General features: G+C 38.6%; 1 protein-coding gene across 3 annotated transcripts in view; it reads right to left on the bottom strand.

Moving 5' to 3' along the window:
• LOC135463587 (transmembrane and coiled-coil domains protein 1-like) overlaps positions 1–22,423 on the bottom strand; it is an 83,085-nt gene that overhangs the window by 18,886 nt on the left and 41,776 nt on the right. For 2 of the 3 annotated variants that reach the window (XM_064740902.1, XM_064740901.1), the window contains exons 4-8: positions 16,322–16,380; positions 13,371–13,400; positions 6,064–6,295; positions 4,655–4,823; positions 3,909–4,134 (exon numbers count right to left, since the gene is read on the bottom strand). In XM_064740902.1, coding sequence (XP_064596972.1) covers positions 3,909–4,134; positions 4,655–4,823; positions 6,064–6,295; positions 13,371–13,400; positions 16,322–16,362 — 698 coding nt within the window. In that variant the 5' untranslated portion in view covers positions 16,363–16,380. The remainder of the gene's footprint in view (positions 1–3,908; positions 4,135–4,654; positions 4,824–6,063; positions 6,296–13,370; positions 13,401–16,321; positions 16,381–22,423) is intronic. The other variant, XM_064740903.1, reaches the window with a different exon arrangement.

Below are 22,423 nucleotides of genomic sequence, written 5' to 3' on the forward strand. Positions count from 1 at the left end.
ACCACAACACAGAAGAGTGCTAATCAGGGGTGACAACTCACCCAGAGAAACCTGTTATTCCATCCACTATATTAGCACCCACATCTCTGAAAGCATCAAAATGTCCCAAAACAGAGGCCATAGTGAAAATGATATACATATAGGAAAGAGAGGTAGTCTAACTACATGTTATATCACTTGAGAAAAAATAAAAACAGAAATAAAACAAAAAAAAAGTTAGAATCTGAAAGAAGAAAATGATAACTAGAACAGGATAAAATATGCCTTTTCACGCTTCAAAGTAGAGAGAAATAATGTCACTGATCAATCTATTCGTCTACATCTACCCTAAACGACCATAAATTTCATCCATGACTAACTTGCCCATTCTTCCCGATTCTGAGAGTTGTATTGATTTTTAAACAGAAAACTGTCCTGAGGTTTGCTTGGAATATCAGATCATATTCTACTAGAAAACTGTAAGTATCAGCACCAAGGATAATAATTTGTGACATTTGCCTCTAAAAATGCACTTTTGTGGGCGAAATTTGAGGTCATTTATGGTAGTTACATTTTCAAACTACAGAGATTCTGTGTTACATGTAAGTAGAACACAGTACAAGTCATATGTATATTGGTGCTGCAATAATGATAGGTTATCCAATGGTGTCATTTTAGCACTGTGGTGGCACCAGACAGGGGACACCCAAACAAGCCATAGCACGAGACAATCGGAAGTGATAACTGAATACCTTGGGCTTCAAAATGATCTTTACTCAATCAGAAAGACTGGTCTTAACAGAAAACATGGAGGCCCTCTGGAGGGGTTGTCCAATAGTCAGACTGGCAGAGTTGGTAGATTTTATGAGGATGAAGCTTTGCTGCTTGGGGAACATTGCCAGTGGTCATTTTCCCTGACACTTACCCAGTGGGATTTTCATTTTTTTTTTCCTTCCCAAATTATAGCAGGAGTGTGGAAAAGAGCATAAAATAAAGTACAAGTGGGATCACCCAACAAGAGCAGCAAAAACGACATCACGAAGGAGAAGATAACAAGTATGTGCAGCATTTCAGTTTTGTGCATTCCAACTTAAAATATGAGCTGAAACCTCAAACTGATTTGTCACGGTACCTATGTCCTAAAGTATGAGAACTTGGCAAAACCCCTGTCAAAATAACAGCCCGGGCAAAAGACTACAGGTACAAAAAATTTAGATTCGTTAACTGTCTGCTACTGATCAGGCAATGCTAATCACCAAACAAAGGCGAGCCAAGAGATCTTGGGTTGTCCTTGCGACAGATGGATGTTTCAGTGGGGAGAGGGCACATTTTGTAATCCTGTAAGGCGGCACTAGGGTCAAGCATGGCATAACATAAGCATCCAACCCAAATGAATTCTGTATACGTGTAAACCCTACTGCACCCCTAATAATTCTCACTGCTGGAAAACAAAGTTACTATGTCATAGGGTTCTTATTTACTATTAGAGAAGGAGGTCAGAGCTCAAAAACGGGCAACTGAATTTCAAGTAATAATGTCACAGGTACCACTAATACAAATGGTCAGAGTATCCCGAACAAGTCACCAGAGGGGCAGCAGCAGATGGCTGTCCGCAGCCTGCTCCTTACCCTTTTGAATACCCTACATGAAAACAAGGGTTGAGCTCTCTACACTTTCACAAAACTTATTTTAATAAACCATATTTTCTGCAAATTACTTTGTCTAGGTTATTTTATTACTCAATTCAAAAATTACTTTTAAACTAAATGATTCACAAAGTTTTGGAGGACTGGCTGCTCAATTTATTTACATGGGTTATCCCTATGAAGTGACATGGGTCCACACAGGGTCCACACAGTCCATGTTGACTTTCCCTTTTAACAGTACTGATAAGGGGCTTGGGCACTGTTCTCTTCCTTAACGTACCTATTTTTCAGCAGCTATAAAGTAACTTAGTTGGTACCAGGTTGAACACGACATGCGTTGACAGAGAACACATGCACACAGCCACTTGTACACAGTCTTTGCCATTCATGTATGTATTGCATACAACCATGGAACTATTCTGTGTAGACTGTTAAAATTATGCCTTTGTGATGACCTGAAATTGGCCAAGCCAACCAATATGGATTTGTCTCCAAAGGCAAGTTAAAAGTGTCCCTAAAAGTTGGATTTTATATACGAAAAGGTTGAGGAATTAGATTACACTCATATTTACTGTTTCCCCTCACTCATAGACACGACTGGTGTCACATGTGTAAGTGCAAAATCCTTGATCTGGCATTGGACATCAATCAATTCATTACTTGGTGTTTTATGCCATACTCAAGAATATTTCACTTAAACAACGGGGCCAGCACTTTGGTGGGAGGAAACCGGGCAGAACTCGGGGGAAACCCACGACCATCTGTAGGTTGCTGACCCACCTTTCCACGTACAGCCAGAGAGGAAGCCAGCATGAGCTGGACTTCATTGGTGACGACATTGGTGAGTGGCTCCAGGGTCGAACATCAGTCAAACAAATAAAATATAAATGAATGAATGTGTGAATGACTATTGCTTTCTACCACTTTGGCAATATTGCTGGTGAGGTTTAAAGAAATCAAAATCCTGAGATCGGTGAATAAGAGTGCAAAAATGTCAGTGTAGCACATACGTTAAAACATTAGAAATAAAATCACCACCGAAAATCATCTTCATCAAGTATGTACATTACACACTTCATCCTGAATCACACTGTAAATGACATGGACAGATTCTTGTATGCTTCTGTAACATGTAAAACCACCAATACGGCCCTATAAGCACCGACAAACATATAGCCACCAAGGTTTGAGAATATTTAAGGTGGGGAAATCTTGTTTGAGACTCATCCTCAATAATCAACATGACTATAATCAACCAAAGAAAGGTTACAGGTAGATGTATATGATGTTCACACAACTGCTGTCTCGGCTGATACAACATACCTGAACTTTAATCAAAAAATGATTAAAATGATCGATAGGAGAGTTTTGGAGTTCAAACTCTTTTATTGCTAAAGGGACAAGGACTCTATCATGTCACCTCTCAAAAATGTTAGGCTACTATTCAGGATCATATTTACTCTAACATGGACATGGAAGTTTCACAAAAAGTAATTTAGAGTAAATGAACTTTTGAAATGAAAATTGTGAAGTTGAAGGTCTGTGAACTTGAGAAGTTCCTAAAAGGAAAGATGCATTATTTGTACCTCTGGACAACAATGAGACAGCTGATCCGTATATTCGTGTGATCAAAAGCTTGCCTAACATTTTTCATAAGTCACATGATATAGCTGGACCGTTTTACCTTTGACGGCAACAGAGTTTGAACTGGAAACTGTCCTATCCTGGTACATTAATGATGTTTTACTTCCCCTATCTGCGGCGACTGTATACATACAAGTGAACACGGTTGTTTCTCCAGGTCTATTTCCTATAGCAAGTATACACGTTAAAACAGCACTAACAGTTGCCGAGGGTTGGTCGTCATGATTGTAAGATAATGCCTTTTCCCAGCTGACCTAAGGATGCAGCCTTCTTAGGTTGGAAAAGATAAACTTGAGTGTCAATCAGAATACATGTACATGTAGCTGTTTCAATGAACTGAAAAGTGGAGAGCGGAATTCACCTATTCAGAAATACGACAGCAAAGAATTCCACTGAACCAACGCTGTACACAGACAGACAGACAGGCAGACAGCACCTTCTTCATCAGATCTAAACCTAGTTCACAACAAAGTTAGCATAGAAAAGCGGCGGCTAGACACCCTGAAGAACATGTTCCCTTCGCCTAAAAAATTGAAGCATAGATTTTAAGCAACCTATAGCCCCCTCCCATCACCATGCACAATGATTGGTTAATGGAATGCAGGAGTGTCCCAAAAAAGGGAGAACTCTAGCACTTACTTCAAACCCTGGCTCATTGCCTGCAGCCTCTCTTTGGGATGTTTATGACTCGGGAGTCCATGAATCTCTACATCTTTAAGTCTCTTATGATACGTCTCCAGCTTCTTTTGCATCTGATTAATCGTCTGAGCGGACTTTTGGTTTTTCTTCTCGAAAACGTTCTTGATTCGCTGCAGTTGTTGTTTGTCCGCATTTGCTGCCAGGCGGAGATATTCGTTGACATTTGCTGAAAACAGACAGACAAAGTCAACATCTTTAGTACATAATTTCAACATCACTGTGGTTATATCAAGATGGTGTCCTTAATTAGTAGCTGTTTTACGCCGCACTCAAGAATGTCTCACTTATACGTTGTTGGCCAGGATTATGATGGAAGGAAACCAGGCTGAGCTTAAAATTAATTACAATTTATTACGTCAATTTGATAAGCATGAAACTCACATTTTTATATTTAACTGAACTTAAAATTAAAATTAAATTAATAGCAATCATATGGATTACTGTATTTCACCTAAAGTTTGGCCTGTAAAAATGCACTTTCAGAAGAGTGTAAAAAGCCTTAAATTAATAATTTTGATGCAAACGCATTTAGTTGTTTTCTGATATTAATTAAACTGAGGTGGATGAATAAATCACAAACAAACAAAATGTACCTCTTGAAAAAACAACAGCTAAATACAAATTAAAATTCAATACTCACAACAGCCAGATTTAACTCAGAACAACATGGAACATGTATCACTCACATTCTTTGTTAGCCTGCTCAGTCTTTATGTGGCTCTTGACTTTCTGAATTTTACTCTGCAGATGGTCCATGGCCGCTCGCATGCGTACTGGATCGGGAGCGTGCATCTCCATTTCGTCCAGCGCTGCCTCCGTGCTGCTGCCATTTTCCTTGGAGCTTCCTGTGTCCACCTGCAACAGACAAGCAAGACATCACACAACTCAAAATAAATTATAACCAGCTAAAAATGTGTTACATACCAAATCCCATCAGTTCTATTGCCACAAAAACACCTCATACCATCATTTTGAACAGAAATACCACTAACAGAACAACCTACAGGTAAAACTGTATAATTTGAAAACTGAATTTGTTAAAGTTTATCTCTTTGAATCAAAAGGACAGACACAGCTTAGCACAGGCATGCAATATATACACTGTATGAGAAAGATAAGATAAAATCCACAAGTAGAGCTTATGGCAGTGTTACAAAAATAACTTTTTGTTACACCAAAATAATCTCTTAAATGACTGAATTTTAAAGCACAAATGTACATGCATTTGTTCAGTTTACATTTATGGTTATTATCATCAGGTCACTCCACAAACCATGCTATGAATTTAAGCAATAGGGTTTCAATATTCAATATATAATATTACATTTCAATATGAGGTGAGCAAAGTGTCATTATCAGGTGAAAATGTAGTAAGGCTGTAGTCAGAATTTGTCTTCCGGACTTTTTGGCCACACTGATGTGTTAGGTTTCAAGACTTGGGAGAAGAAATTCATCGTTAGTGATTCATATTAGGTAGGGATATCGCATATGACTATGTTCGTATTAAGTTGTACTTTGTCATCATGGTTGCTAGCTTGCAGGTGGAATAATATTTATAGTTATTGAGGATTTACAGTAACATTAAATAAGTTAGTGTGGTTTCACAGCTATTAAATGATGTTTACTTATAAAAGTAGAGGTTGTAGGTTTTTCATATTTTGCATACCCCTACAGTATAAATAGCAGATTAAGTAGCAGTTAAATGTTCTTGCATGTACCTTTTACACTGTCTTTAAATGCAGTGTTTCCAATGTTTTGGAAACACAAATCTTAGTTAAATCATGTACTGAGTAGACACCCACAGCTGGGTAATTCAATGCTTTCTGTAAGGTCATCTCAGGGTCTATAAAAGTCCAGCCCTAATGTGCAGTGAGTAGCGAGATGACAGCGATACATATCACTCAATCTGATTTGGTGTTTGGGTCAGTTATTTGCCTACCACCTAGCATCCCCTATGTTAGTGATAGCTAACCTGTTGCCTCGCCCCCGGGCAAGGTTACACAAAGGTGTACAGATAAAAGGACATGACCTTTAATACAGCTGACACAAATTATCACTCCTGGCAATATGGGAAAATATTGAAGCTTCTACTCACGATATCAAGATCCTCGGAGCTCTGGCCAATATCATCACTGAGTGAGAGTGGGTTAAGCTGACTTGATGAGCTACCCCCACTGGTGTGTCGGGTTTTCCCCGCTCCGCCTCCATCGATGGCAACATTAAGCCCCGATGATTCATGCGCTGCTTTCTTTGGCAAGTTTGGGCTTTTTGAAACCTTGGAGGCTTTTAAGCCTTTCAAGGCCAACTTTCCTGGGTCTGATTTTTTCCTAGGAAGAAAAAAAAGGTTGATATCTAAAGATTTGTCTGCCAAAATGCTGTTCACAGAACACAGTTGACATGAAAATATAACATTTACAAGGGGAGACAACTACGCTTACTTTTAACAATGACCAAGTTGCTTCCCTTGATATTAAGTTGGCATACAATAGATCCCACATTATAATCTTTCCCACAAGTGTACAATGTCTGACTTACTCTCAGACCAAGTACATCAGCATGGTTTTAGATTATTCTAGATGAAAGATATAAAAATGGAACATTTTATACAGATGTGGTACTATCAGTTAGGCTGTTTCTGAGTTTTTCTTAAAACAAGGAACATCTACGTCTATGCACTCACACATAAACAAGAAATCTTTTACAGTTACTATAGTTGTACTCTGTGTCAGACTTGATTTTTAAATGATCTTTTTGGTTTGATTAAGGATTCCGAGCCATTAATGCTACAAAATCATTTAAACTACATGGACATGCAATTCAAACTAAACTAATATTGTACTTATAATATTAGTATGCAATAACTGGATGAATTTTTAGAGAATTTATTTTAAATAGCAAAAAACAACCTATCACATTTTTCTCTTAGTAAGTACGATATCTAATCTTTATTCATGTATAAATTAGGAATACAGTTATAACTAATTCCACAACTTATTATAATTAAACATTGTATTCTATTTGTTACAAGTGCTTCCTACAAATACTGTGCAATCTACTGGATACCAAAACCAGAACTATTTCATTTGTTTCAGCTATTGGCTTGGTGTTAAAACCATGACCATCTGTAAAAAAATTTTCCTCAAATGACTGCAGTCGAGTTTAAGAGTGGATGAAACCAAGAGCTCATAGATATATGTAACCACCATTCTTCAAGCCTCCGGAATCGTATGCCGTACTCAAGAATATTTCGCTTATACGACGGCGACCAGCATCATGGAGGGAGGAAACCGGGCAGAGCCTGGAGGAAACCCATGACCATCCACAGGGTGCTGACAGACCTTCCCAACATACGGCCGGAGAGGAAGCCAGCATAAGCTGGACTTGAACTCACAGCGACCGCTTTGGTGAGCGGCTTCTGGGTCATTACGTTGCGCTGGCGCACTAACCAACTGAGGTCTCCCCTAAACCCATTTGTATGCTACATAGTACTTTAATGGTGACAATTACAAAGTGCAGTTATTTGTTCATGAACCTGAAGTATCAAGAAAAAATGTTTACAACTGAAAAAAAAAAATCATTATCACTGCTCAAAAGACTGTCTGGGTGGCCTTCGTGGCTGAGGGGGTTAGCACGCCAGCAGTGTGCAATAACCCAGGAGCCTACAGCCAGTGCACTCATTATGAGTTCTAGTCCAGCTCATCATCTCTGGATGTACGTGGGCAGGTCAGTCGGCAACCCGTGGAAGGTAGCCCAGTTTCATCCCACCACAATGCTGGCCGCCATTGTATAAGTGAAATATTCTTAAGTTATCAAATAAATAAATAAATTAATAAAAGACTGTCTGAAATCCTTTTATATCACATCGTGTCAGAATTGTTTCATCATAACACACAGATTATCACTAATACTGAAGTGTTACCCACACACACTGTGCAACTAAATCTATCAAAACCAATTACACAGTATGTTTAAATTCATTTAATTTAATTGGTATTTTTTTTACACTGCCGTATTCAAGAATAGCGGTTAGACTTGCACGTGAAGGAAACCATCACACCTTTCTTACCAGGTACATGCACCTGACACCTTCTGGCTTTGAACCCACAACCTCAGTGGTCAAGAGCTAGAGCTCTGAACTCAAGCAGTCCAGACCATTTGGTCAAAGAGGGTTCTCATCCCTCATCGGTACTAGTAATTAGTACAAAGCTGTAAAATGTTAGTAATAGAAATCCCATGCTCAGCTTTTCACATAAAGCCAGCCTCTGCAGCAAATGATACCGCACACATGTGGACATTTATATTATATGCACATGTAGCGTTAAGACAATAATACTGCTACGACGACAACAAGAAATATGGCACAAAAAGCATTTCATAGCTCAAGGTGTAAATGAAGCCAAGGGAGGTAGCTGAGTGAGGGTGTGCAGTTAAGCGCATGAAGATCAAGAAATTCGAGCAACACATTATGTAGCTTAAAGTTTGAATATGTATCGTGGTGTAACATCATGCAAAAATAAATCATATTTACACTAAATCACTAACTTACATCTGTAACAGTCACACTGCCTGTCATCAAAAATATATAGTCACGTCACGTTTATGTAATTATATTTTACTACATGTAAATGTAGGCAATAGTGCGTGTGTGTGAGCCATATGGCCTGTTATATATTAAAAGATATGTATATTCCATCATAGTCATATCATATTTTACCATAGACGGCCTGTTTATATGTATACAAAGATGTACATATGTAAATAGACGATTTTTATGTCATACATGTAACTTAACACACTACAATATAACTCGGAATATAGATAGAACAACAATCAATAAAAGTGAATGAAGATGACAAAAGTGCAAATGTGATAACTGGTAAATTCCTAAGTGCTAATTCATCAGCTGTATCTCGCACGTAACTGCTGCTAGCTTACATGCAACTGTCATCAAGGACCAGTTGACTAGGCTCTATTTCAACTTTTACAGTAAGAGCAGAATCATACAATATTTTTCTTACTTTCACCTGGAACATATTTCACCACACCTAAGACATCTACTTGTATCAAATTCAAAACATGTACTCCAGACTAAAACACTTAGGTTGAAATTTCTGTGGAAGGGATGGGGATTTTCAGGTAGAGCAGAGAATTTCTGAATAAGGTATCTGAGGTTTGTTGAGTTTTCACACTTTTAATGGGGACGTTGTGGTGTTGGGGGAGGGGTGTGGAGGGGAAGGGGGTGTGGTGGTGTATTTTTGGGAGGTGAGCAAGGAACGAGTCTTCTTGAGCAGGAAATGGGCCTTTCTCAGTAGGGGATGGTATCAAGGGTATGGAGATTGAGATTCGGGGTGTCTGACAATACATGTACCCCACTTTACACAGAGCCTGTAACGACCATTGGTGATCGAGTACACACACACAGCCTGAAGGAGAAATCAGCATCGGGAAATTGAGACAACAGATTGTGCGTTGAACAATGACAATTACTAACAATTCAGCAGTCTGATGCATAGATTAAACTACAGTCAAACCTGTACCTACGGCCACCTGTAATCAGCGTCCATCTGCCGTAAGCGGCCACTCCCTGCTGCGAACAAGCAATTTTCCATGTCAAACGACCTGTAATATGCGGGCACCTGTCCAACGTGTCCAGCGGCCAATATATTTTGCCACCAAATTCTATATCAGCCTGTCCTGAGCGGCCGAGACTTTCAACAGTAATGATGATTGCAGCATCGGACATTCAAAAATTTCAATTTGCAGGCAGATGGTATTGTGTTTCATTTTGCGTGGCCAAAATATTGCCTGTACCGGACACATGGAGAAACTGATCTTCCTTCACGCGTACATGTTGTTGTTGTTGTTTCACCGGTAATGCCGAATATGATTGAACATCTCAGCAGTCTGCCATTTACTGTCCAAAACTTAGCTAGAATAGTCATTTATACCTACGTAGGCCAAACTAGCACATGGCTTTCTAGGGCTTGACAATGATGGGAAGAAAGTTCTCCTGTCATGCATGCCCTCACCTGAAACTCTTTCTGTAATCGCCTGTTAAATGCGTGAAGTCCATAGGTCTACCCCACAAAACTTGAAATTATTGAGTTTTTTTTTTACTACAGTAGTTATATTTCTATGAAATTTATGTAACAGAACAGATTTGTGCTGTAACAATTATGTATAAGATTATTATGTAGGCCTACATGTGTACATTTCCTGAAACTTAATTCAGTTGTGACTTGGCTTGGTTTTCACAACCTGTCTTATGTGGCCAACTGTGATATGCAGCCACTTTTTATGCGTCCCTTCACTGGCCGCATACAACAGGTTTGACTGTACTTATGTATATGTGTATACATGTCAACACAGGCTAAAGATTGAAAACCAGAAGGCACTAGGTGAGCTCAAATCTCAGTCAAAGGCAAATGTACAAATTCCGCCAGACAATTTCTATCCCTGTAGAATTCATGTACAATGTCTGTGTCAGAGGTGAAGAATCGTGTAAAAATTCCTAAAGCTGGATAACCATCAAAACTGGGTCAAGGCTATAAAATTGTGCACGCGCACCAAATTCCATCCAAACATCATTACAACTTTTTTCTGTAACACTGCTGGCATATTGACAGACAGGCAGACACCAATACAAGCTATGTTCATTTGGACATAGTCAGTCAGTTTTGGCTAGAACAACAGTTTTATATCTCAATGAGCCAGATTACAATGGCCTTTCTCAAAGGCTAATACTTTAAGTGCAACATTGGACTTCTCTTCCATCTGAGAAGTGTTGAGGACACCAGACAAAGTGATGAGGACACCAGACAAAGTGATGAGGACACCTGCCAAAGTGTTGAGGACATCAGACAAAATGCTGAGGACATCAGACAAAGTGCTGAAGACATCTGCCAAAATGCTGAGGACACTAGACAAAGTGTTAAGGGCATCTGACAAAGTCCTGAGGGCGTCTGACAAAGTGGCAAAATGTTGAGGACATCACACAAAGTGTTGAGTAGAGGAGGCAAAGGGCTGAGGGCATCTGACAAAGTACTGAGGACGTCTGACAAAGTGCTGACGACGTGAGACAAAGTGCTGAGGACATCAGACAATTAGTGCCAAGGAACTCTGAGAAAGTGCCAGGGGACTGTAACATTGTATATATCCTCAAACTGGTATGCCCGCCCACAGAGCCCAGGAGAAATCCACCACCATACACATGTTCCCATAAAAAGCTACTTATCACACTCCTTTGACTTAGACATACAACTAAGCTAAACCCAGTGGTCTTCACCAGTGTCTTGTACAACATGTAAGTGCCCGAATATGGCATTATAATTTGTTGTTGTTGTTTAGCAGATAAACATTACGGCACTGTGAGAAAAGATGAGCACAAAGAAAGTCTGAAAATACAATATATGAAAACGAATATTTTACTGTGCAGGAAAAATTTTGATTAATAAAAATCTACATTACTAAAGTGAAATGGAGATGTGATACATGTGAGAGTGAACCTTGAGAAATACCAAATACCATGAATAACACCATGAAATCTAAAAATATCCGAAAAAAAAAAAAAATGCACATAAATATCCAGAGTGTCTTCTGGGGATTGTCGACATCTTAGTGCCTCATCGGGCAATTCAGGATTGTCACCACCTTAGTGCCTCATGGGGCAATTCAGGATTGTCACCACCTTAGTGCCTCATGGGGCAATTCAGGACTGTCACCACCTTAGTGCCTCATCGGGCAATCCAGGATTGTCAACACCTTAGTGACTCATGGTGCAATCCAAGACTGTCAAACACCTTAGTGACTCATGGTGCAATCCAGTATTTTGAACACCTTAGTGACACATGGGGAAATCCAGGACTTTCAACACCTTCAGTGACTCATGGGGCAATAATCCAGAATTGCCAACACCTTCAGCGACCCATGGGGTAATTCAGGATTGTCAACGCATTCAGTGACTCATGGGGCAATTCAGGATTGTCATCACCTTAGTGACCCACGAGGCAATCCAGGATTGCCCACACCTTTGTGACTCATGGGGCAATGTAGGACCGTCAACACCTTAGTGACCCACGGGGCAATCCAGGATTGCCCACACCTTTGTGACTCATGGGGCAATGTAGGACTGTCAACACCTTAGTGACCCACGAGGCAATCCAGGACTGCCCACACCTTTGTGACTCATGGGGCAATGTAGGACCGTCAAAAAACACCTTAGTGACCCACGAGGCAATCCAGGATTGCCCACACCTTTGTGACTCATGGGGCAATGTAGGACTGTCAACACCTTAGTGACCCACGGGGCAATCCAGGATTGCCCACACCTTTGTGACTCATGGGGCAAGACAGTCAACACCTTAGTGACCCACGAGGCAATCGAGGATTGCCCACACATTTATGACTCATGGGGCAACGTAGAACCGTCAACACCTTAGTGACCCACGGGGCAATCCAGGATTGCCCACACTTTTGTGACTCATGGGGCAATGTAGGACCGTCAACACCTTAGTGACCCACGGGGCAATACAGAATTGTCAGTACCTCCAGTGACTTATGGGGCAATCCAGAATTGTCAACACTTTCAGTGAGCCATGGGGCAATCCAGAATTGTCAACACTTTCAGTGACTCATAGGACTATCCAGGATTGTCAACACATTTAGTGACTCGTGGGACCATCTAGGACTGCCAACATATTCAGTGACCCATGATACAACCTAACTCTTAATAAATATAACCAGAAGAGTAAAATGCATACAAAATTTGCCTTTTTTTCTCATGTATAAAACAGAGAAATCAGAGCTGTTCAATGCAGTAAAAATAAATAATGGTTGCAGTGTTCAGAAAATGATAGCATCTGCTAAAGAGAAAGTATTACTCAGCCGCCAAGATATCCATGTACCCCTAAAAAGTGAACTACAATACCACCAAAGATGTCAACCTGTGAATATGTTTATTAAAAACATGCTGAACCCAAACATCTAATACAGGACATCATTACCTCCTCTCAGCCACATCATCACAATTAACTTATTTTGCAGTATCTGCAGCTCAGACTGCTTCAAAGGGCAGTGATAAAAGTAATAGAGGTTTGATCTTCAAGGTATGTGACAACAACGTTGGTGTACAACAATGTAACAAAAATACAGATAAATTAGTAAAATACCAGTCTAATTATTAAGTGAAAAGCCAAACTGCATTTTAACATGAATAATCACCTCTTATAGAATTTACAATAAACAATTACATGTACCTAAGCCGGGGACACAAGGTTAGGACAAAAAGCGTGCGTTACTGGGGTAACCTGATCCCACGGCAACACAGTAGGAAAACACGGAAATATGGCACGAGAAAGGGGAAAAAAATGGCAATATAAGGTCGGAGAAATTCCAGTGCCTTACCTGCCGGGAAACAATGGTTTCAATGATCCACTGAGATTATGAAATGATGTGAAAAGTACATAATCAATTAAAAAAAAAAACTACACAAATAAACGTACACAAAAAAACTGACTGGTGAATTAAGACCGCGGAACAGTAATGGATTATATAATTATCGTGTGGTTCATAAGCTAGCCACTAATCTAATTAATGATAACGACATGGCTACGAATCATTAAAAATAAGCGAATTAATGAGTTTATTCAGAAAATGATAATAAAAGTACACTGACTACTAAAACTTGCACACTGCTGTTATATTATACATGTATGTGTAAATTATGGGAACATTCAACGTCAGGAAATACTTTGCAGAGAAACTATAAATACCAAAAAGTGATTTTGTTTACAAGTCAATACAGCTATATATATTTACATGTAAATAGCAGTGATTACTACATCAACACCTAAACATTTAAAACTACCACGGATAAAATCTGATCAAAAAGATTAACTAGAACAGTGATAAATCCTCTAAAGATTTAGAATAGGGAAAACTAAGAATTCAAATGCATGCAACATGTCAAATGGACAATAGGCTGACATTTTGGTCTAAATTTACTTGACAGACCTCTTGTAAAAAGAAGAGTGAAACAGAACATGTACATGTTAAAATGTGAAAAATGTTTATCAGACATTCTTTTGAGGCTAAGGTTTATAAGAAATGTTTTAACAAAGTTGTACAACGAGGTGTACATATATATACAGAGTAAATCTAAAGAAACGTTTTCTGATTTTGCACACTAACGTGAAACAAATTTATGAGCTACATATACTGTGTTATAAAATTAGCAGTTACTATGCCAGTCACATTTAAATGACATCGTGACGTTTTTGCATGACAGTGCTGTGGTCATGTTGTTGAGCTCATGATAACAAAAAAAAACGAAAAACAAAAAAAAAAAAAACAAAAAAAAAAAACAAGGGGAAATAACTCTTTCAAAAGTGATGAAGATAATCTACTGAATGATTAAACAACAGAAATGTTAAATAGTCAGAAAAGTCCCTTAGAACCTGACACCCGTGAGATAATTTGTAGAATAGGATGCTGTGTGGTGCAATTTGATTACACTACAGTTAGTTAAGTAGGCACAGGGCGATGCTGCTTCATGATGGGTAACAAGATTCGCTTCCCTTTAAATAGGGCTGATGTGTAATTAGAATAGCTTGTTATCATTACAACATCAGTTATTAATATAGTCAAATTATCATTAAAATCCTGGGCTATATACATGTCAAACAATTTTGAGAATTTCTCCTGGTTTGCTACATGTAGCTCAGTTGCTTAGAGCGGTTGGACTGGATACCCTAAGTCATGAGTTCAATTCTCACAAGAGCCAGTATTTTCACTGGTCTCAATATAATTATTAGGCTGTCGGAAATTCGGTATAGATTGATGTATTCTAATAAAATTCTAACATTTATGGGAAGAGTGGGCGAAATGTGAAAATGTAGAGCTACATGTTTTCAAATGATCACAAAAAAGTTAATGACGCGTAGAAAAGAAAACCAATAGTGCAAGCTTGAGAACATCTAGCTGTTCTCTCACAAAATATGTGTGTGACTACAAAACAACAAGGAAGAAAACAGATAATAATAACAGTAATATAGCAAAAAATGATAAATAAACACAACATATAGAATCTGTGAGTAAGCCTAAGGGCATTTGTCTGATTCAGACTGCAATCATCATTAAAACGAAAGATGCACATGTTTATGAAGAATGTTATCCTAAAAGTCTGATGACATTGTGGAAATGTGACAAAATGTGTGAAAATGTGCACTTGTACAGATGGCATGGGAATTAGGAAAGAGCTTCTGACAAAGGTGATACAGCTTTATAAACAGCTATTTGCATACAAGAAGAGACAATCCCTGGAGTAGCTTTAGCCAAAATCAGAGTTTGAACAGTCTTTAAAACTAGAGGTACGCTCAGCAAGTATTGATTGGTCAATGATAAATTGATCAGCCTTCAGAATGCAATGTTATCATAAAATGTCAGGCAAATCTGTAAAAACTGCTTAATTTGAAATAATGCATAATAACAGGTTTGTCACATTATATGAAATGTATTTTCAGGTGCAGTCTTCAATCTTGTCTCAGAATCTCAGAAAACCAAATGAAATCAAATCTGAGTTATTTTGCTATCGCCCACCTACACCACTTTACCACTTTAAAATATTTTCCCCTCATCCTAAAGCCTATTTTTTGTACTTATAAAGATATACAATAAATAAGAACTGATCTAAACATAAATTTGATGGCTTTTATCCTGAATTAGAAATATTTCAGCCAGGTAAAAATAATGAACACCAAATTTCGTCAAATCCAGTTTCAGTCTCTTCAGAGGGCACTACATGTGGATTCGCTAAATTGGGATCAAGCCATCTTCTGGAAGTTACGAAAATTTAGGGTTCATATAAAATAAAGTACCAAATAAATAGCTTGCAGAGGTGACAAGTGGGCCATTTAAAGCCATGAAGAATTAAAATATTAATAATGGTGGATAGAAAAGAAGCAGTTTACACTACGACGCGACGATGAACAGCAGTGAACACAGGAATGTGACAGAGAAACAAAAAATACACGTAGCACAGGTCGACAGCAAATCCTTCCCCTAGAGTTATCTCACCTCACTATCCAAAGCATTTCTCAACAGTTCTTCACAAAGCCTCATTAAAAAGTTCATAAAAATTCAAGTTCAATTTTTATATTTTTGAGCGCTTTAGGAGATTTGAAGAACTGTTTCAAGTTTCAAACAATTTAGGAAAAAAAACCCTTCAGATAGCAAAGAAGAGATGGGGAATAGCTACTAGCCAGCCTTGTACATGTATGTGCAAGAGAACAAATAATATGGATGAATAGATCCTGGTCCACCTCTGTGTTCAAATCTGGTTTTTGAACATTACCCACCTGATTGGCAGACTCGAACGTCTAATCATTCCTCGGTTCATTACAAACTAGGGTTCAGCCTGGACAAAAAGACAGCATACACGGACATGTATATGACTGATCGATCCATTGATTGATTGTTCTTTTTCCTGCTATACACAAAAATTTTCCACTTATATGATGGTGGTCAGTTTACATGGGAAAAGAAATTGCAGCGCTTGGGGTAATTAAACCACCAACCTCTGGCAAGTCACTGACAAACTTTCCCACATGAGTGGTGTGACCTAAATGCTGTATTGGTGGGAAACATGTGGTTACAAGGCCTGTGCCCATTTTCACAAAAATGTCTTCTACGCAAAAAGTTACAAGAACTTTTTTTTCAGTTTAGTGAAAGTGGGCCTAGTTTAATAACATCTGAAATTTCTACATGAACATTCTAAAAATTGGTCATATTTCCCTGTAATCCACTGCTAGAGATACACTATACGTGTATGAGTTGTGAGGATTGAGAAATGACTTGTCCACGTTGATGTTCATGACCAACACCATTTGTCTAGGTCACGGATTTCCCTTTCGTAAATGCAGATGCATGCATTCAATAAAAAAAAAACAAAAATAGTATATGACCCTCTTCCTAATTGCATGTCACCTGCATCAGCCAAACTGCATTCCGTTTTATTAAAACTATACATGCAACCTTGTCCTGTCAACATAATCATTACATTAATTCCATAATTTAATCATATGACACATACATATACATTTCAAAGTTTTGATGCGTAAAACATACATGTGAATGAACGTGTCAGTGTCAATTTGCTGGTGAAGTGCCGTAGAACTAGTATACTATTTAGAAAACCTCTACTTTGAACACATTTGCCGAAACAGAGTGCTAGTAGCTGAAAGAATTTTAGAATTCTGACTTTGATTGTGGGACAACCTTTCTAACCATGTTGCTAACTCCCAACTCCAACCATGAACTTGTCCAGATGTACTACAAACATTAGATCTATTACTGGCAGCTAATCAGGGAATGAAAATCTCAGGATTCATCCAGAAGTCCACTGGATTTAAGAAAAGTATTAAAGTGAGTGCTATATGTCTCTCAAAATGGCTGCTAAAATGATGACTGTTCAGTATTGTCAAACTTTTGGCAGTTACTGCCCCTTCATTTCATACCGTTGTTGTTGGTGACATTACTCTTCCCGATTCGCTGAGTGAAGCGCTCAAGTCATGAAAAGTAGATACCAGTGTGTGTGCTAGGAATCAGAGGGAAGCAGGAATCTGAAATCTGTGCGATGATCTAGACACTAAGGTTTCAATAGAATTTACAATGCATCTAGCTTTGTTTCGTTCTTTTTTTAAGCGTGGTTTTCTAGTTAAAGCAACGAAGTAAAAGCTAGCCTACACAAAGAAGGTCAACGTGCTGAACGAAAGATGACTGTATTCACATACAATGACTGACAATCACTCTCAAGCTGTACATCTATATTGCTTTCATACAGTACTTGACAGTAATCGATGGATCCAACACATCCCATGTCCCACCACCCCTTCTTGTGACAATCTTATTGTCGTTCCATTCCCAGGGAATGCAACTGTGACGTCAAGACATCACAGAAAGACCTAACATTTGTAACCAATGTGATTAGGAATGGTCAATTGCGTGTTCCTGATTGACACTTTGGAAAGGTCTATACAGTATTTCAGGTCATAACATAACCCCATGCCATACACACTGCCTTCATTCTCTGATATATATGTATCACTGTTTCTCACCACATGCCCCTGGGAAAGTTATCTCCTTTGTCAGACACATTCATGGTACCAGTTACACTTTTCATAAACAGAACAAACGACCTATACCAACATCTATATTGCTGTCTGTTTACTGACAATGATCTCCCCTCTGTCAGTCTGGGACGACTTGTCCAAATATTAAAATCATCACAGGCACGATTTATCGACTATTCATAATAGAAACAATGTCAAGTTACTGTACTATATGATGTGTTTGTGAAACAAAGCTGCATGTTCACCTAACCAGAAACTTACAAACTTGTTTGGAGCACCGCAAGTTCATGTGGCTTAGGATGGTTTAAAAAAATAAAAAAAGCTTTTTGACTTGCAGATATACTTATGTTAAAGTGGAACTGAATAAATGATGAACAAAATCAGACATTATCAGAGGAGCTTCCAAATTGGAGTGTACTGCTAAAAATGTCCTTAATACATAGGCAAACGTTAATGGAGTCTTGTCATTTTTAGCAGAGCATTGTAGTATAATTTTTATCCCATCTGATCATTCTAACTTTAGTCAAAATAGAAAATGTAAATGACCCCAAAATATCGCTTTTGGCAAATTGCTTTGCTGGACAACCAAAAATCTATTTGGAGTCCATAGAAAGATCAAGAGTACTAATGCTTTGTAGACAGCCTGTAACACTGTTGTTCAGTTACATATACATGTACCTGTATATACAGTGCTGAGGACCTCCCAAGGAGTGATGTGAACCTCAAAGGTGGGCTTTGTTTATCGTGGACCCTCACCTCCCTGATCTGCTGAAGAGCCCTTAATGGCTTAATGTGGCTATGGGCACAAGAATCGTGACCCAGCCCTACACCAATTCCAATTTGGTAAACAGTAGCCGGAGGGGGGGTGCTTACATCCACATTCTAATTCCACGCCAGCCAGCCAAGAGGTGGAGGTTTCAATCCTGTATGCCTAAGCCCAGTATAAGCCTGTCATTCGTAAACATCCGGTATCCATGGTTATTTTCAATTAACACTGCGTCTTGAGTGTTCCCCGCTGGGTGTCCTGGTATTTGATGAGCACAGAAACGCGGGGCATCTGATAAATGTTCACAATAAGCACATAAGCCCATTACTGCTCTATTAAAGGGCTGTGGTCTGGCACCGTATCCTCGGGTTCTTTTCTTAAGGCCTTAATCTGATATGCTGCATTAATGAATTATGAGCAGCAATGTAATTGGAGCTTCACACCAGGGCAGGATGCAGCCCAGTCCACCTTCCCGACTCCCACCTGCCCCCGCCCTATTGTTTGCTTACTAGTATTCACATACAGCCTAATTCTTCTAATAAGTTTTAGGACAGATATTAGTAGTGTTGGAAGCAAAGATGTGTATGAATATGTTGTTCATTAGACGGACTAACAATGTGAAAAAACAAAGAAACTAAATATTCCTGTTACATGTATGTTGGCTAAATAGAGCAGATCAGGCGTCCCAAAAATCAGAAGATTGAGGTAACCGTATATAGCTAGAGGTGTATAAATACACTAAATTACCCGCCCCTTACCCTATATAGCTAGAGGTGTATAAATACACTAAATTACCCACCCCCTCCCCCCTCCAGGACAAAAAAAAAAAAAGAACTCTCCTGTAAATTTTTCATTGGGTATTGGGTGGAATACCTATTTTTATTTTTGTCTAAGTGTTAATTTCTAATCCCTATCTCTTCCATTGGCTAAAATTAAAAAAAAAAAAATACCTGCCAATCATCCCTATTATTTCTAGGGAAGTTTACTAGGCTTAGTTTACCCCCAATAAATAATGTCTGACTGTCTTGGGTGGCTGAATTTCTTGAGAATTTACCATACGTATACACATACAGTGTATATATATGATAACAGGAAATTTGAAAGTTTTTCAAACCATTCTACATGCACACGTTGCTCTGCCTCTAAAAAGTACTACACACAGAGCTCAACAATGTTACTCCCTCACCTGGATACATCCAGGCTCATAGAGAAGATATGTCATTGTGACAACTAGCTGTCATCATGGCAACCGTTCAGCTGGGGGTAAGGTTACAATATTCTTCAAAGAAACCACCCCCTAGGGAGATAGTATACATGTATGGTTTCATCAGGGAGAGCCCTAGAGCCCCTTACTTAAGCCAGTATCATGTAACCCTAACTCAGACACTCATGCCTGCCAGCCTTCCACAGAGAAAAGGCATGTAATGTTACATACCCAGTACTCTACTTCTTCAACCTTAAGTTTGCAAGACGTTAACTCTAGCATATTCTGAGGACACCGTTCAGTGTAGATTAATAAAACTGTACTTTTTGTGAAGCGCTGACATTGCCCAACTCTATCAATGTAGTTTTGTCTATAAAAACAAGTGAAAAAAACTCATAAACTGTACTGAAAGTTGCTCTTACTTGATGCGATAAGGTTGAGGAACGCGTACACCTTTACACGTGCACACATGCGCATGTAAATATGAAGTCATGCTGACATTTACGCAACAAGCGCTAATGACTCTCCAGCTCAACAGTACAGCAAACCTTTTGCTGCTGACATCCTGCTTCTATTACATGGTGTATATGGTGTATATGTACACAGATTGTTTGTTTGCAATCACCCCAAGATCTAGAGTGAGTGAGTAAGTGAGTGCTTGGGGTATAACGTCGTACTTAACAAATTTTCAGTCATAAGACGACGAAGGAATCCTTAGAGTGCATGTAATGTGCCTCCTTGTTGCAGGATGGATTTCTACAGCTCTCTTATCTAGTGCTGCTTCACTGGGACAACTTACCGAAGGCAAGTAAGGCGTCCTGCCCGAGCCATTATACCGATACGGGTCAACCAGTCATTGCACTATCCCCTTCATGCTGAACGCCAAGCGAGGAAGTTACACAACTTCCTCTTTTAAAGTCTTAGGTGTGACTCGACCTAGGATTCACCCTGGACCTACTCTCGAAGCAGAAGCTCAGCCAACTGTGCTATCAGGCCTGTCCCCCCCCCCCCCCCCCCACCCAAGATCTAGAAAATACTTGTATCTCCCAACGCCTTCAACATGTGCGTTTCATCTACTACTGTATTTCACCCTAAGTTAAGCAATTTTTCAAGTGGTACAGTTTGCTTGATTCCAATTGATTCATTCAGTTTGTAGAGTCCTTTAAGAGTTAAATTCTGCATTAAACGTTTTATTAATTTCTCTTCAGAAAAACTTTGAGATGGCATCAAAAGTATCATTTTAATGCCTTTATGTGTTTCTAAAAGAGCAATTTTACAAAACCAAACTAAAGATAAAATGCAGTATTTTGATGTTCTTTTCCATTGCAAAGCTCGAATCCAATTCTCCTGTTGTCTTCTTTATAATAAATCCACTGTACCCCCATGATTTGCTATTTTCACGTTCCTTTGGATGACTGTTCACTTACATTTACATTTCTCACAACAGCAAATTGCACAAAATTATATTTTGTACTTTCATGCATGCACATGTACTTTTGTTGGGATCTACACATTAACTACCATCACAGGTCTGGAAGAAAAATACAGTTTATTATCTGTTTATATCTGACTGCTGTTTGACATCATACTACAACAATTTTTCGTTTAACATACAGTGGTGGCAAGTTAACGTTAATGTGAGCATAATTCTGACGAGGAATACTGCTATCGGTACTGGTAAGAACACATTTTGAAACCTGTGCTGGAAAACGAAAAGACATATTGTGATTCTAAACCCTTTTCACATGTATGCAATGTTTTCTGAAGGCTTTCTTCTGTGTAGACTGTAACAATTACAGATGTCCTTTAAACGAAGCCCTGAAACCTGGCCAATCCAACCAATGTAGTTTTGTCTCCAAAAACCAAATCACAAAAGTGCATAAATTGGACTGAAAGTTGATCTTTCATAAGTGCATGTGGTACATGTAATTCTGTCTCGATGGTGGTATTAAATAAGACCATAGTATCGATCCAATATAATGGCAATTATGTCAGCTTCCTACATGTAAGCAATAATATTTTTACTGTGAAAACGGCAAATATACATTGGTACGTATTTGGCCGAGTTTTAATTCTGACACCCACTACATGGTAATATTCATACATATATATATATATATATATATATATATTTGGCAGTTTGGAGCCCATCACCTGAATATACCATCATATGCATGCTGAAAAGCCAAAGCTGAGCCGGAGCGTGATACATTTATAAAAATTTATATATGTATATATAGAATTTATATAAAGTTCTATTAATAATGCCTTTCTTTTCAGGAAAAAATAAAGCTACAATTTGGATTTTTCATTCAGTGCTTTCTTTTTAGGTTCAATATGTCGCCTTGAACAATATCTA

The sequence above is a fragment of the Liolophura sinensis genome, chromosome 3 (genome assembly GCF_032854445.1).
Source record: "Liolophura sinensis isolate JHLJ2023 chromosome 3, CUHK_Ljap_v2, whole genome shotgun sequence".
Taxonomy (NCBI): Eukaryota; Metazoa; Mollusca; class Polyplacophora; order Chitonida; family Chitonidae; genus Liolophura; species Liolophura sinensis.